The sequence below is a fragment of the Fusarium vanettenii genome (assembly GCF_000151355.1).
Source record: "Fusarium vanettenii 77-13-4 chromosome 3 genomic scaffold NECHAsca_2_chr3_3_0, whole genome shotgun sequence".
In the NCBI taxonomy this organism is placed as follows: Eukaryota; Fungi; Ascomycota; class Sordariomycetes; order Hypocreales; family Nectriaceae; genus Fusarium; species Fusarium vanettenii.
The window spans coordinates 1892734-1906111 of NW_003315880.1; the positions used below are offsets into that span (position 1 = coordinate 1892734).

The 13378-nt window shown below is 54.3% G+C and overlaps 4 protein-coding genes across 4 annotated transcripts; 3 read left to right on the forward strand and 1 right to left on the reverse strand.

Moving 5' to 3' along the window:
- Positions 1–2: 2 nt before the first annotated feature.
- NECHADRAFT_35691 (uncharacterized protein) lies at positions 3–673 on the forward strand (the record flags this gene model as incomplete). The annotated part of the gene is made up of 2 exons (XM_003052593.1): positions 3–67; positions 241–673. The coding sequence occupies 2 exons, from the start codon at positions 3–5 to the stop codon at positions 671–673; spliced, it is 498 nt and encodes a 165-aa protein (XP_003052639.1).
- Positions 674–2532: 1859 nt separating this feature from the next.
- Positions 2533–4143, forward strand: NECHADRAFT_59191 (uncharacterized protein). Its single transcript, XM_003052594.1, has one exon. It carries the CDS (start codon positions 2539–2541, stop codon positions 4084–4086), a length of 1548 nt encoding a protein of 515 aa, XP_003052640.1. The 5' UTR covers positions 2533–2538; the 3' UTR covers positions 4087–4143.
- Positions 4144–4420: 277 nt separating this feature from the next.
- NECHADRAFT_35986 (uncharacterized protein) lies at positions 4421–5199 on the reverse strand (the record flags this gene model as incomplete). Its single annotated transcript, XM_003053101.1, has 3 exons — positions 4421–4527; positions 4583–4748; positions 4798–5199. 3 exons carry the CDS (start codon positions 5197–5199, stop codon positions 4421–4423), a joined length of 675 nt encoding a protein of 224 aa, XP_003053147.1.
- A 6605-nt stretch (positions 5200–11804) lies between these two features.
- Positions 11805–13078, forward strand: NECHADRAFT_99663 (uncharacterized protein; the record flags this gene model as incomplete). Its single annotated transcript, XM_003052595.1, has 3 exons — positions 11805–12302; positions 12565–12699; positions 12791–13078. Exons 1-3 carry the CDS (start codon positions 12051–12053, stop codon positions 13076–13078), a joined length of 675 nt encoding a protein of 224 aa, XP_003052641.1. The 5' UTR covers positions 11805–12050.
- Positions 13079–13378: the final 300 nt, after the last annotated feature.

Genomic DNA, 13378 nt, shown 5'->3' on the forward strand with positions numbered 1-13378 from the left:
GTATGATTTCTCGCGCTTCGCTCTCAACAACCACCCCGCGGCAAGCCAAGAACCATATATACGCCCCGTGAGTGCTTCTCTGACCTCCATGCACATCACATGAGCCTGCACATGGCCCTTGTCTTGCACCCCCAACTCCCCTATGTCGATCGTGGAGAAAAAGTCCAGTCCCTCCTTGTTTTTCTTACCGCCAAGTGACGTGCCGGGTTGTGCTGTGCTGTACTGACCGCTTAATCCTAGCATCCGTAACAACGACTCATTCTCAACCTATCTCTCTCTCTCAACCTCATCCCGCACACCCCTTCTCACCCTCTGGACCGCATCCTGGTGCTCAACCTGCAAAGTCGTCAGCCCCCTCATCCGGGAACTTGTCGAGTCCGGCGTGGGCGAGGATGAGGGCGGTGTTTCCCTTGCTACGGTCGAGTTTGACTCGCCAGATATCATGTCTGGGAGCCCCAATCTTGCCATGACCTACATGATCACCAGCATTCCCACGCTGCTGAGCTTTGACGGCGGAGAGGCCCAAACGGCGACCAAGTTGGCGGATGCTAGGAAGCTTTCTGACAAGGAGTTTCTCAAGGAATGGATCAGGACTGAGGCAAGGAGACAAGGAGGCCGTGGTGGAGGCGGCGGAGGTGCTTCGTCGGCGTTTGGAGGATTATTTGGGAGGTGATGATTCGAAGAGAACCTCACCAACTCCAATGGCCTACTGCCACAATGTAAAGTAACCGCCTTTCTATCATGTATAGTATCCTTCTTCAAAAGTCCGGCTGTGCTACTTGCTGAAAGCTAGATGGCTCTTTACTATTTAGGTTATCTAGAATAGCAGCGCCTGAAAGAACAAACCTCGTTCCCATATCAAAGTGATGCTACTCCTCCTCTAACCACTGCCAGCCGTAACACGCTCCACCAACATTGCATCTCTATCCATATCATCATTCTATTGCCCGCACACGAACCACGCATCTCTCTACTTATCAGAAATCCATTATCGTGTCGATCTCCCCTCACATGTTGATCCCCCACCCCGTGGAGCTTCCCTTAGGAGTGCCTGAATACCCCTCAGAACACAACTTTCGCCAATCTGAATGGCATCATGTCCGCTTGTGCGAGTGGCTGGCGCTCTACGTCGAGGGCGGGCTTTATCCAACAACCCTTGGCACTCATCAAAGCGCTCTCTAACTAGCGAGGGTGATATAGTATTATTCGAAAGCTTGGGTTTGGATGGGGCAGGACAAAGTGGCTCGCCCAAAGAGAGTGAGTTCATACTACGCATGATCGCCTGCTGTTGCCAGACCTTACCAATTTCGAGCTCCCGAGAGGGTCAAGCCCGTCCAAGAAGAAATATCACGGTGGCCTTCCATCGGAGGTGGATTCTATAACTAACTGATACGATTGGCAATGGATGTTCCTCCGCGCCCGAAGACCACAGCAAGCGAGCTTCTTGAGCATCCCTTTTTCAGCGTCAGATAATGGGTGTGTTATAGTGTAATCGAGACCGAGTTTTGTTTTGTAGCACAAAGAGTAGAGTAGGTTAATGGCATTGTTTTCGTGTAGGTTAGTCTAGGTTAGCAACACAACACCAGTTCCACGGCGGCCTGATATTGGTATAGACTTTTGGTATCCATGCTGAGATGACTCCGGCAATGAAAAGTGTGTATTTCTTGGACTCGATTGGCCATGAGTTGCTGTATGGTATCGCTTGTTTTAGTGTCCGTTCTAGTTATCATGTTTGATGTGAAGATCGAGCGATGGTTGAAGTGGGTATTGTCGCAGTTTGTGGAGCGCTACCAGATTGGATTATTGAGGTGCAGAACTGGGCGATCAAGCATTGAAACGACATCCACGGCATTTGAATTGGAAAAGGCAAGATCTCTGTATCAAGATCAACTCCAATTGATCGATACACTCGCACTCTCATCACAAAACCATCAAAGCGACGAGCCGAGCCGGTCTAGATGACGGCGGCTCGAGACTCAATGACACCATCAAGACCCCTGTCATGGCCCGCATAGAAAAAGGATATCGCTGACGGCTTGAACCCTTATCCTACAACCAATCAGAGCCCAGCGCGAATTGCCGATCCAGGGACTTTTCTGTCGATCGGGTTTTTTTTCCCTTGCTCGTTCGCTCGAGTCGGAACGGGTTGAGGGTTTCGCGCCTCTTTTCTGATTATCAAGCCGTTCCGAACCGTCGACGACTTCTACCCATCCATTCCAATATATGGCTCACCCTCCCACAATGTCGCACTCCTTCTTCCCTTCCTCATCGCCAGGCCCGAGTTACACACTCTATAGAAATGCTCCTCCTCTAACTCGCATCATCGGCCTCGGAGCCTGTACCTGTTGAACCGAGAGATTTACGATTCCGTCGCTGACCCACAAAGACGAGACCAAGACCGAATGCGACTACGCCCACTTTGGCATCGAGCGAATAGATTAGATCCCGCTGGGTCTTTTCTATATCCATTACTCGTCGATTAATCCTGCGAGATTCTTCTTCTTCTGCCTCTGTCATCCAATCCTTCCTCCTGCGACAATGGACCCCCTCGTGGCCGCGGAGCTCGCAAAGCTCCAAGATGACGGAGTCGCCTTTCGCGCCCGCCAGCGGCACGTCCACCAGACATGGGCGCGCACTTTCTCGTCCCTCCCAGAGCTGTATATCCAGCCAGAGTCGCTGGCCGAGGTGCAGAAGGTGGTCAATCTTGCGCGCAGGTGTCGTCGGCGCCTGGTGACGGCGGGATGCGGCCATTCGCCGTCAAACATCACCTGCACGTCGAGCTGGCTCGTCAACCTCGACAACTTTAACAGGATCATTTCTGTGGACAAGGAGACGGGCGTGGTTGTCATGGAGGGAGGGATTAGGCTGTACACTCTATGCGAGGAGCTTGAGAAGCATGGGCTTGCTATGCCCAACCTTGGGAGCATCAACCAGCAGTCTATCAGCGGCGCCATTTCTACTGGTACTCACGGTAGCAGTTTGCGCCACGGACTCATGTCAGAGGACATTATTTCTCTCAAGGTCACCCTCGCCGACGGGACTACAGTCCAATGCTCCAAGGACACAAAACCCGATCTCTTCCGAGCCGCCCTCCTTTCCCTTGGCGCACTTGGAATCATCACAGAAGTCACCTTCAAGGCCGTCCCGGCCTTTAGCCTCAAGTGGAGGCAGGTCATTGACACTGACTACAAGATGTTTGAGGCCTGGAACCACGAGCTGTGGACGCAGAGCGAGTTTGTCAGGGTCTGGTGGTTCCCTTACACGAGGCGTGCCGTGGTTTGGCAGGCGGACAAGACGGACGAGGAGCACCGTGAACCACCCCAGAGTGGCTACGATGGCGCCCTTGGATACTATGTCTACCACAACCTGCTGTACCTCTCCCAGTACGCCCCGAGGATTCTTCCCTGGGTCGAGTGGTTCGTGTTTGGCATGCAGTACGGCTTCCGCAACGGAACAAGCTCGTCGGCCGTTCAGCCGAGTCGCAAGGCCCTCCTCATGAACTGTCTCTACTCACAGTTTGTTAACGAGTGGGCTATCCCACTTAACAAGGGTCCTGAGGCCCTTCGACGGCTGAGTTCATGGCTCAATCACTTGTCGCCCGATGACCCCGACTACGTCCCCCACAACATCCCCTTCTCCGCCGAGGGTCTCTACGTCCACTCGCCCGTCGAGGTTCGTGTGAGTGACACCACACTAACTTCCAACACGCGACCCTACCTCGACATTACCGTCGACGACGGACCAACCTTGTATCTCAACGCCACGCTCTACCGACCCTACTGGCTGGACCCTCCCTGCCACGACAGGTACTACGAGGCGTTTGAGTGGTTGATGAAGGACCTCGGCGGCAAGCCTCACTGGGCAAAGAACTTCCAATCTCAGCGTCCAGAGATCGAGGCCTTCTACGGCAAGGAGCTCGACTCCTTCCGCGCAGTGCGGGACAGCGTCGATCCCCAGGGCATGTTTGTCGGGCCGTGGCATCGTGACCGGATAATGGCGGACGGTGCGGGACTCGAGCTGGAGGAGGTGGAGATGCGGAGGGAACAGAGCAGAAAACGAGGCGTAACGACGTTTGGAACCATTTGATAGCGTTAAGATTATGACGTGGCTCTCACGAGGGATACGAAAAGGTTTACGATATGACTTTGATACGAGGTTGTGCATGTTCTGATGATCACAAAGTTGAGTGTATAGAAGCCTCGCACCTCAAGACTCCAATGCATACCCACCGTTTCCCCTCGACGTTTAAGAACCTTGTGCATTGACTACATCTCGGACTAAATATAAAAGGCTGGTAAACGCAACAGGTTCTCTAGGAACAGTGGCCGCTGGGTATACTACTAGGTACGGGAAAGGAACGACGATGTAGCCCACGGCAGCCAGTCAATGGCCGCCTCATTCATGCCCAGAGGTGGTTTTTCTAAATCTGTCGGTAGCCGGACTTCTCATCAATGTGTCGGTAGCGCTCGCGCTCCTTGCGGTCCTTGAGAAGGCAGGCGATGCAGAGGACAAAGATGGCGTCAACACCTGGATGTAGTTAGTATATTGAGTAGCACGTTGAGATATAGGGACCAACACATACCAACAATTCCAAAGACAACGGTAAAGATGCTATCGATGTGCAGGTTTGAGAAGCTGGAGATGGCTGTCGCGCAGCCTCGTAGAAGAGCTGCGCTCGCAGGGCTGGTGCACGTAGTGTCCATGACAAAGGCGGGTGTGGTACTGTTGTAGTATCCGCAGCACTCAAACTGTAGCTTCTGTTAGAGACATTTTTGCCATTATTCGGATTTGACATACAGAAGTCTGGATCAAGCTCTGGATTTCAGGTTCTTGTGCAATGTAGATGTCAAAGAATTGCTCCCGCATCTTCAATGTCATGACCCAGAGAAAGACACCAACGCACATGGTGAAGACGGCACAGAAAGTCACCATGTATCCGGAAATCTTGAGAATGCTGCGGGCGGGCATGACGAGTCCTGGCAGGGTGACGGCAAACGTGGCGAGAATAAAGGCGGCATTGACAATACCAGCGGTGAGAGGGAATCGTTGGTGAAGCAGATTCCTTGTGGCACGTTCGCCATCATCAGGAGCATCGTTCATTTGGCTTCTGACGACCAGCGAGAAGACCAGCTCGAGGATGCCCGAGGCGAGAAAGAGAATGTCGGCGGCGACAGCCGCAAGAAAGACTTTGTTGGCCATGGTGGCGATGTAGGCGTTTGGCGTAGTAACTGAAAGAGCAAAGGAAACCGTCTAAACTGGAAATCGGAACACGCTTGCTGAATGGGATATCGTTTTCGTCCTCCTCTTTTCGAATGACTGGATTATACTGTAGGAGTTGTTGCTGTTGGACTGGACGACCTGCGTCTTGGATATTGAGTCTCGTCAAGAGGTAGAAGTGAAGCGAGTAGACCGTTTTCAAGGGATCGACACTCGAAAAACGGTGACGATCTCGTTTCTGATAATTTAGTATATGAACGAAAGAAAGAAAAGACAACCGCCGAAGCGAGCTTGTCAAACGTAGGTACTGGAAGCAAAGAGAGAGAGTGTATGAACAAGAGAAACTCCTGGCAGCACCGCACAAAGGAGGAAGACAGAGACAAGACAGCAAGGCAAAAGGAAGGACAATGGAAAAACTCGAAAACACCAAGGCCAACCATGAAACAAGACCACGACTGGAGCGTCTCGGCAACATCTGATCATTGTCAAGATCCGCAACCGACACGGTTTCAGGGGATGGATCTTGACGCAGAGCTGCCGATGGCCGACGGGGCGAATGGTTCCACGCCGAGGCGGTGGCCAATCAGAGGCCCAAGAGCCTGGCCGAATACCCTGTTTGGGACAGCGATTGTTGGAGCCAGGGACACTTGCGACTCAGTAGCAGCCCAACTATAGGCCCTGTGCAAGTCGAAGAGCCGCCCGACGGTAACAAGAAGAATCAACTGCCAGCAACAGCCGCCCGAGTGGAATTCTGGTATGATCTTCTGGCGTGACAGTGTTTCCCTTGATGAGATCCCGATCTTGATAGTCGAGTCTCTTTGCTCGGCTATCATCATGTCTTGGTACCACCAGCCGCATTCCTAGGCGTTGCCCAGACTTGGAAGAGTCGACGTCGTGGATTGGAGGATTTTCCCCCCTTGACAGATGCGACGACCTGAGGCTAGACACGATGAGGAATAGGCAGAGTAGGGGACACACTCACGACTGCGACGTCGGTGGAGGTGCTGCATAGCAGACCCTGGTTTGCCGTTGGGGTAGACGAGCTTAATCTTGGTGAAGATGGAGATGAATGCCCTTTGGGGGATGGTGTTGGGTTTGCCCAGCAGCTCGGACCCCAAAGCTCCAAGACAATCAAATAAAAGGTGAAGCCATCACCAACATCAATTGCGCATTGTCCCCAGTATCATGTCTCTGCCCTGACTTATCCACATTGTTGCTCGACGACGGTTGCAACGTGCCGAAGTCTCGGCCAGAAAGACGCGACGGAAGCAGTGGTTCGCGACTCTGACACGTGCGGCCAAGATGCATGCATCCCTACCTAGGCTTTGCAGAGGTTCAATCTTCTGGAGTTCATGGTTGACCAAGCCACACGCCTTGAATGTTTGCTGATGACATCAACATTCATGCAGAGAGAGAATCAGGATGCTGTCATCGAGCCCCACGATGGAAGGAAGGATGCGTCCATCGAGAGATCGAACAAGAGCCGAGGCGGTTGCGAAAGAGAAAGGTGACGGGAAACACCAATGATTATTATCCCACACACGTCGTATGGACACCTTGACAACGCCGTCATGCTGCAAGTGAGAATAGCTGCAAGTCAGCAACTTCAAGCTCTTCAGCTCCTGCACTGACAACCATGACAAATCACAAGACATCCACGGGGTCTCCTGCCCAAAGATACCTGGAGGAGACGACACGGGGTCGCTTGCCTTGCCTTTTGTTGCAGCAAATAAAATTGACCAGTGAAATGTCCGAGCGCAACCCCACAAAAATAATGTAATTATCCAGATGTCTCTTTGGCCCCGTTAAACACATAGCTGTCTCTGGCATGCAGGCTGACCCACCTGCTCGCCAACTACCACCTCCAGGCCACGACCCTCCATCTCGTTTCTCCAAGGTCCAACAGCGAGGAGGCATCCCCTCCTACGCCACCAATGCTACTTTACGCCGTCATCGACCGTTCAACTGTAAATACGAAGATCTCTTGGCCTGCCGCGTGCAAACAGCCTACGTCGCCGTTCGCAACGCGATCATATCACGTTCGGCACTGTGTCTCCTTCGGGGAGCTTCCTATTTCGGTCAAGTCTGGTGAGCAGGGGAGGGCCCCCTTCACAACCTTAGCAAGCTTTGGCCCTGGGGCTAGGCCATCGAGAACTGCCTGCCCTGCCCTGCCTGTCGCGCCCTCGACAGCCGAGAGGTCGAGCAAGGCCTTTTCCACCCGCTGTCGAACAAACAGACGCTGGAAGTGGAGGTTGGGCTTGGCTGGCACTTCCCCCGCTTCGGTGCAGTTGCAGCTCATGTCCGGGCCGTGCGCCAAGTTGCGAACAGAGAGGAGAGCCAGGGCTTGACAGTCCCATCTCGTCCATCTGGTTCATCGTCATTCGCGAGTATTGTGTGACACCATTCCCTCTGCGGAATGAAGCATTTCTGCTTCGGTCTGTGCCTCCAGCCTTAAATGCAAGATGGAACTGGATGATATCTAACCCTTTTCGACCTGCGAATTCTCCAACATCTTTGAATACGGCTTCAAGTTTAAAACCGCTGCTCGAGGACTCGAGTTCTTGCTCTGGGCATTTGCCTGTGCCCTTCCCCGCCTCGTGCATTTCGGCCGGCTCCGGAATCGACGCGACTCAACTTACGCCATCCGATCATGTCAAGGTGCACTTATTCCGCCCTAAGGGTCGCCCCTTCATCACGGACAAACAAGCCCTGGAGCCCTTCCCGCCACCCTCCGACGGAGCCGAGGCCCTCGTCCACCAATCCCCCCCATCCACTGTCAAGGCGCTTCAGGATCCCCCGCTTCTTGGTCGGCGAGCTATCAGTGCGGCCGACGCGACTGCTCCACAGGGTTTGCTCCTCTCCAACAACAGAGGTTGGGACGATGGGATGACATGACGGTGTGCTCCCGGCTCAGACTGTGCTGTATCTCCATTGGAGCCCACCCCACCGACGCTGGTCATGGTTTTGCGCTTGAGCACCTCTGCTCTGGCCGATGCATGGCATGGCATGGCATTGTGCTCGCGGCCTCCGTGTCATTGAAAATCGCCCACTTCATATTGACGGTGTCTTGGAGGCTTCCGCCAATCATGCCCACGCCACCTTGCGGTATATTTCCAGCATGGCTTTTTGGAGAGGAACCGCCATTTGCCAGGGTCTCGATCAGTGTAACCCCGGTGGTCGGTAGGGTAGAGCCGAGGAAGCTAGGCCCGCCTATCCTCCGACTCTCCTCCGTTTGCTGTGGCTTCTTCATCACGGACCTTTTGGGTCCCATCCCCTGCAAACTAGGCGAGATGGCCTGGCTATGTTGACAATGGGCCAGCTGGCATCGACATCTCTGTGGCATGTGTGAATCTGAAAAGCTAATGAAGCAAGACGGCACCTCAGCTCACAAAAGACCGTCGCTGAACCTGGCCGGCAACGGGGGCACTTCTCTGGCAAGTACCCCATCCTGCTGCTGTATGTTGCACAAGCAGGGATATAGAGGCGCTTGGGGATGGGTTGACCTCTCTGTCTTGCGCGCTCAGTCATTCTCGCGCCGAGAAAAGTCCCCCACTTGTCTGAGCAGATGATGCGACACGCGGTCGAGGCCTAGCTACCCAGACGCAGATGCACGCGCAGACAGGGGAGCAATACCATGTGCCATCTCCAAGACCAAAGCTGTTTCCTTTGTGTTTAATTGTGTGTCCTCAACGACGGAACACTTGCAGCAGCTGGCACTGTGCGACAGATCTGCGCTAGCTAAGATTTGGTTGATTGCTAACAGGTCAAGCAGGGGAGGTTGGACATTGAGCAAGCAAGCAAGAAAGCATGGCAAGCACAAGCACGAGGGACAGGGCATTTGATTTGGTTTGGGCTGCCGCCCTACGGGCCGGTCGCGGGAGGTGCAGAAATGTCTAAGCAGGTTGAGTTTGGCCAGGCACTTGGCTTCGGGTACTGGTGAAGATCTTGGTGATCCACGAGAGTCTGAGGCCAAGTTGCAAGGCACAGGAGGTGAGAGCGTGTGAATGCAACCTCGGGGGAAGTCTTGATGCTGGGAGCTACGTTATGGTTCGTCACGCGGGCGGCATGCATGCGGCACAGAACGGCCCACTACCTCAACGGCTCACGATAGCCAGGGATAGGACCGAGAGTGATTTGAGGCACCGCGCAGTGGTTGACAGGATCTCCCCGCGAGCAGTGGGAGCCGACTCCGCGGACTGTGTCACTCGCTTGAATGGGCGGAGCGGGATTCTGGTGGAGCACCTTTGAGTGCTGTGCTGCTCGATGGCCCGAGTCGTGGGTCTTTGCCTCCACCAGACGAGCCAGCTGGCTGGCTGCCTAGCAAAAGGACTCGGTGCATGTAGAGAATCCGCTTCAGCAGAGTGTCAAATGTCAGCACAGAGCCGACGAGACGACCTTGCACAGCTGTAACGGTGGTCATTCTGGGTGTGGTCCAGGGGAAGAGACACCAGGCAGTGGCTGATGGTGGAAACGGGGGCACCAACAGGCGCAGATGCATGTCGTTGACAGGGCCATCCGTCATCACTGACGTCCCACCCTGCCTGTCTGTCTGTGACCACGGACGAAGCTCCTCTGCCTGTTGGCAGGTTGGCCGGTGCGAATCTCGGCCCCCGAGTATCTGATGAATGGTTGAAGCTCTCTCATGCACAGCAAAGACGGGAGAACCTTGCGGATGGTATGTGATGGGCTCATTTGATAGACGGTGAATGGATGAATTCGACGAGATGGGGTCGGGTCCATGATGGAGAAGCCTTGGACAGGACAGGGCGCGGGTACATTGGAGGGATCAGCCTCTGCTGCGTTCATCTTCAAGCCCCTCCTTGCAAACGACTCTGTTGGCTTGCCTTGTCTCTTTATACAGGGTGATCTCTTCATTGTCCACAGGAGCGTCCGTGTGCAGGACGGCTACAACCTCACTATGCCTCCTTTGATCGCGGGACCAAGATGACATTCCCCATTCCCGTCCCTGTCCCCGAGTTTGACGGAGAGCCGTGGGCCAACCATTGAGGCTCGACTCGACTCGAAAGGGCAAACGCACGCAAGCAGCCAGCCGTGGAGACGGGGAGCAGATGGGATGGGGGATTTGCCAAGGGCGTGTTTGTCTGGGGCAGAGGGAGCTGGAGCCGTCCGTGACAGGAGGACTCGGGAGTTGGGCAGGGCGTGTCAAGGCCATGGGGAACCTAGAATGGCGCGCTGTGTTTGTGTGTCGTGTCTGTGTCAACTGTACTCCCACTGTACTGCCATCTCTGCATCGTTGATGGGTCTCTTTCCTCTTTTCCGTCTCTGGACGCTACTATCCATCAATGAACCACCATGTATCATGTCAATCCATCTCTTGACATTTATTGCGACCCCATCATGCTGCATCACACAGACCAGACCCCATCTTGAGCTTTCATTCCACACGTTTGGGCCCTTTTCTAATCTCCCGACTGGCAACCAGCAGCTCCAAATTCCCTCGCACTTGGATGAACCCATATCCACACAGACCATGCACCTCGATATACGAAGTACCTTGATACAGGGCACTTGCAGATTCTCACACCAGCTCTCACACGAATACCCACAGCCCACTCAGGCGCGGAATCCCGGTCGCACCAGCAATGGCGCGCTGCACGCAGCAACCCACCCGACGCTTGAATCGCCGACTCCCTAACTCAGCAACAGACAGGCCAAATCCGAGTTTTTGATTGGTCGATGCTGGACCTTGCATCCCATCCATCCCTTCCCTCCTCAGGCTCATCTTGCACCCATTCCACTCGTGGAGACTCCGAGCCCGTTCCGCCGCTGCAGCCAAAAGCTTGCTATCTTAGCACCACCGAACAAGCCCCCCCTCTGGCGAACAAGCTCTCTTCCCCTCCCTCTCGAGATGAAAGAAGGCTGCTTCTGCTTCTCCTTCTCGCCGTTTTGTTTCCGTGCATGTTGCGTATAGAGATATAGCACGAAAGATCAGAGTAAAAACGTAGAAGAAAATAATGAAACAGAAGAACACCATCGCTTCTGTTTGCATCCATCCACTGCCCGCTCACACCCTGGCATTTTGAGTACCTGCCTGAACTTTTGGGCTCCTTGTAAGCTTCGAAATCTGCCCCACAGGTTACCGCTCCACTCTCAGACAAGCGCCTCGTCAATTGCATCCGGATACCCATCGGTCGCAAGCGTGGGTTGGCAGGCGGGTGAAAGATTACAAGGCCGCTTGCCCCATAGAAATTGTATGTGAGGACCGGTCATGTTTTCCTTCACCCACCTGGTTGGCAGAAACATCAACACGCGCTAGAAGGATATCTTCTTCCTGCTTCGCAGCCTTTGGTACAAGTGCCTCGCCCCGGTTGCATACAGTATCAAAACCCTGCCACTTCTATTGTCCGTTATTGTCACAATCCCCTCGCCGCCGCCGTCGGGACCCCCCTCCCCCTGCTCTCTCACTTGGTTTCGTCGCGCGCGCACTTGCACTTGCCTCGCCTGGCCTCGCTTCTTTCCCGTCCGCGCCACCCACGCCCTCCACAGCCCGCACCCAGAAAAAGGAAAGGGCCCCCCGACCCAAACCCAGACACACCCAGACCAGACTCGAAGCAGCAAACAGCAAGAGCGTGCCCAACCAGGTTTCTGCGACAAGAAACGCAGCGCACCGCAGCTCCCTCCATTTTCTCTCCGCTCCCACTCCAGATCCAGTATAGATCCATCGGCACCACGCTCAAAGCAGTATCTCCACCACCTTTTTTTCTTTGCTGCCGTCGCGGTTCGTTCGTGGTAATACAGACACGAGAGCTTTCTCTTTTGAGATAAAATCGAACCCAAGCCCGTTTGAGACCATCACTCATACAGAAGACGCCATGGCCGACATCACAGACCAGCACGACCAAACCTCGCCCACCGAGCTCGACGAGTCGCAGAACGTTGGCAATGGCAACGCCGCCACCGAGTCTCGCGGCATCAAGCGCCAGCGCCCTTCAGCAGGCGACGACGACGATGATGATGACGAGAAGGGTGGTCGCGAGCGTCGCAAGATTGAGATCAAGTTCATCAGCGACAAGTCTCGGCGACACATCACCTTTTCCAAGCGCAAGGCCGGAATCATGAAGAAGGTTAGTTTCTCATCATATACACCTATTATCACCATCAGCATCATCGTTACCATCAAAGAGAATGACTTGAAGCGAATTCAATCAAATGCGCGTATCAATGCCATTTGGACACTCGTCCGCTACCCATTACCAATCCTTCTCTGCCTCTAAGGCCAATCCAACGCCGTGTCGCGTTCCAAAGCCTTCCAAACTGCCCGCTCTCTCTACATCGCGCGCATCAACTTGACGTGTCAATCGCTAATCCTCAACCTCTCCCATCTAGGCATACGAGCTTTCTGTCCTCACGGGCACTCAAGTCCTTCTTCTCGTCGTCTCTGAAACCGGTCTCGTGTATACCTTCACCACACCCAAGCTCCAACCTCTCGTAACAAAGGCTGAGGGCAAGAACTTGATTCAGGTACTATCCCATCACTCAGAGCGCGTCAGCAGCCTCATACTGGCTGCACACGTGTCGCGCATCAAAAAGACCTCTGGCTGACATCATCTAGGCATGCCTCAACGCACCCGAACCCACGCCCGGTAACGAGAACGGCGTGGATGGTGGTGACCAAGTCGAGTCTCCGGAAGAGCCCGCCAACCAACATCTCCCCCCTCAGGGCAGCCGACCCGGCATGCCCCAGAACCCTCACATGCCCAACAACTATATGCCCGCCAACCTACCCATGGATCCCCAGCAGGCTTTGGCGTATCAAAGCTACGTGCAACGGAATCAGGGCTACGGTTCAGGCATACCCCCACAACCGGGCATGCCCTCCAACAACCACCACCAGTCGTAATGACGCACCATCACCAAAGATGAATCTGAATCTTTGGTCTCTGATACCCGGCGCTCAATGCTTGCTCGAGACGCCGCCTCTCGACCTTGCGCGTCCCTTCTGGACATCAGAGCTAGTCTTGCGAGGTCCTGGTGATATGGCGTTGGTAGGGTGTTGATTTGCCACCTGCATTTTTTCTTTTATTTCTTATGCTCGGTTCGCGTTGTTGGCTTTGAGGCCTACAGCAGGCCTGATGGGCCTCGGTGGTGGTCTTTGTTAATTACGCCCGGTAGGCTTTGTGCCGTTTACCTTGGCTGGCCT

Bases quoted from the DNA above. Each gene is read 5' to 3' on its own strand.
- NECHADRAFT_59191 (XM_003052594.1), top strand. From the start codon at position 2,539: ATGGACCCCCTCGTGGCCGCGGAGCTCGCAAAGCTCCAAGATGACGGA.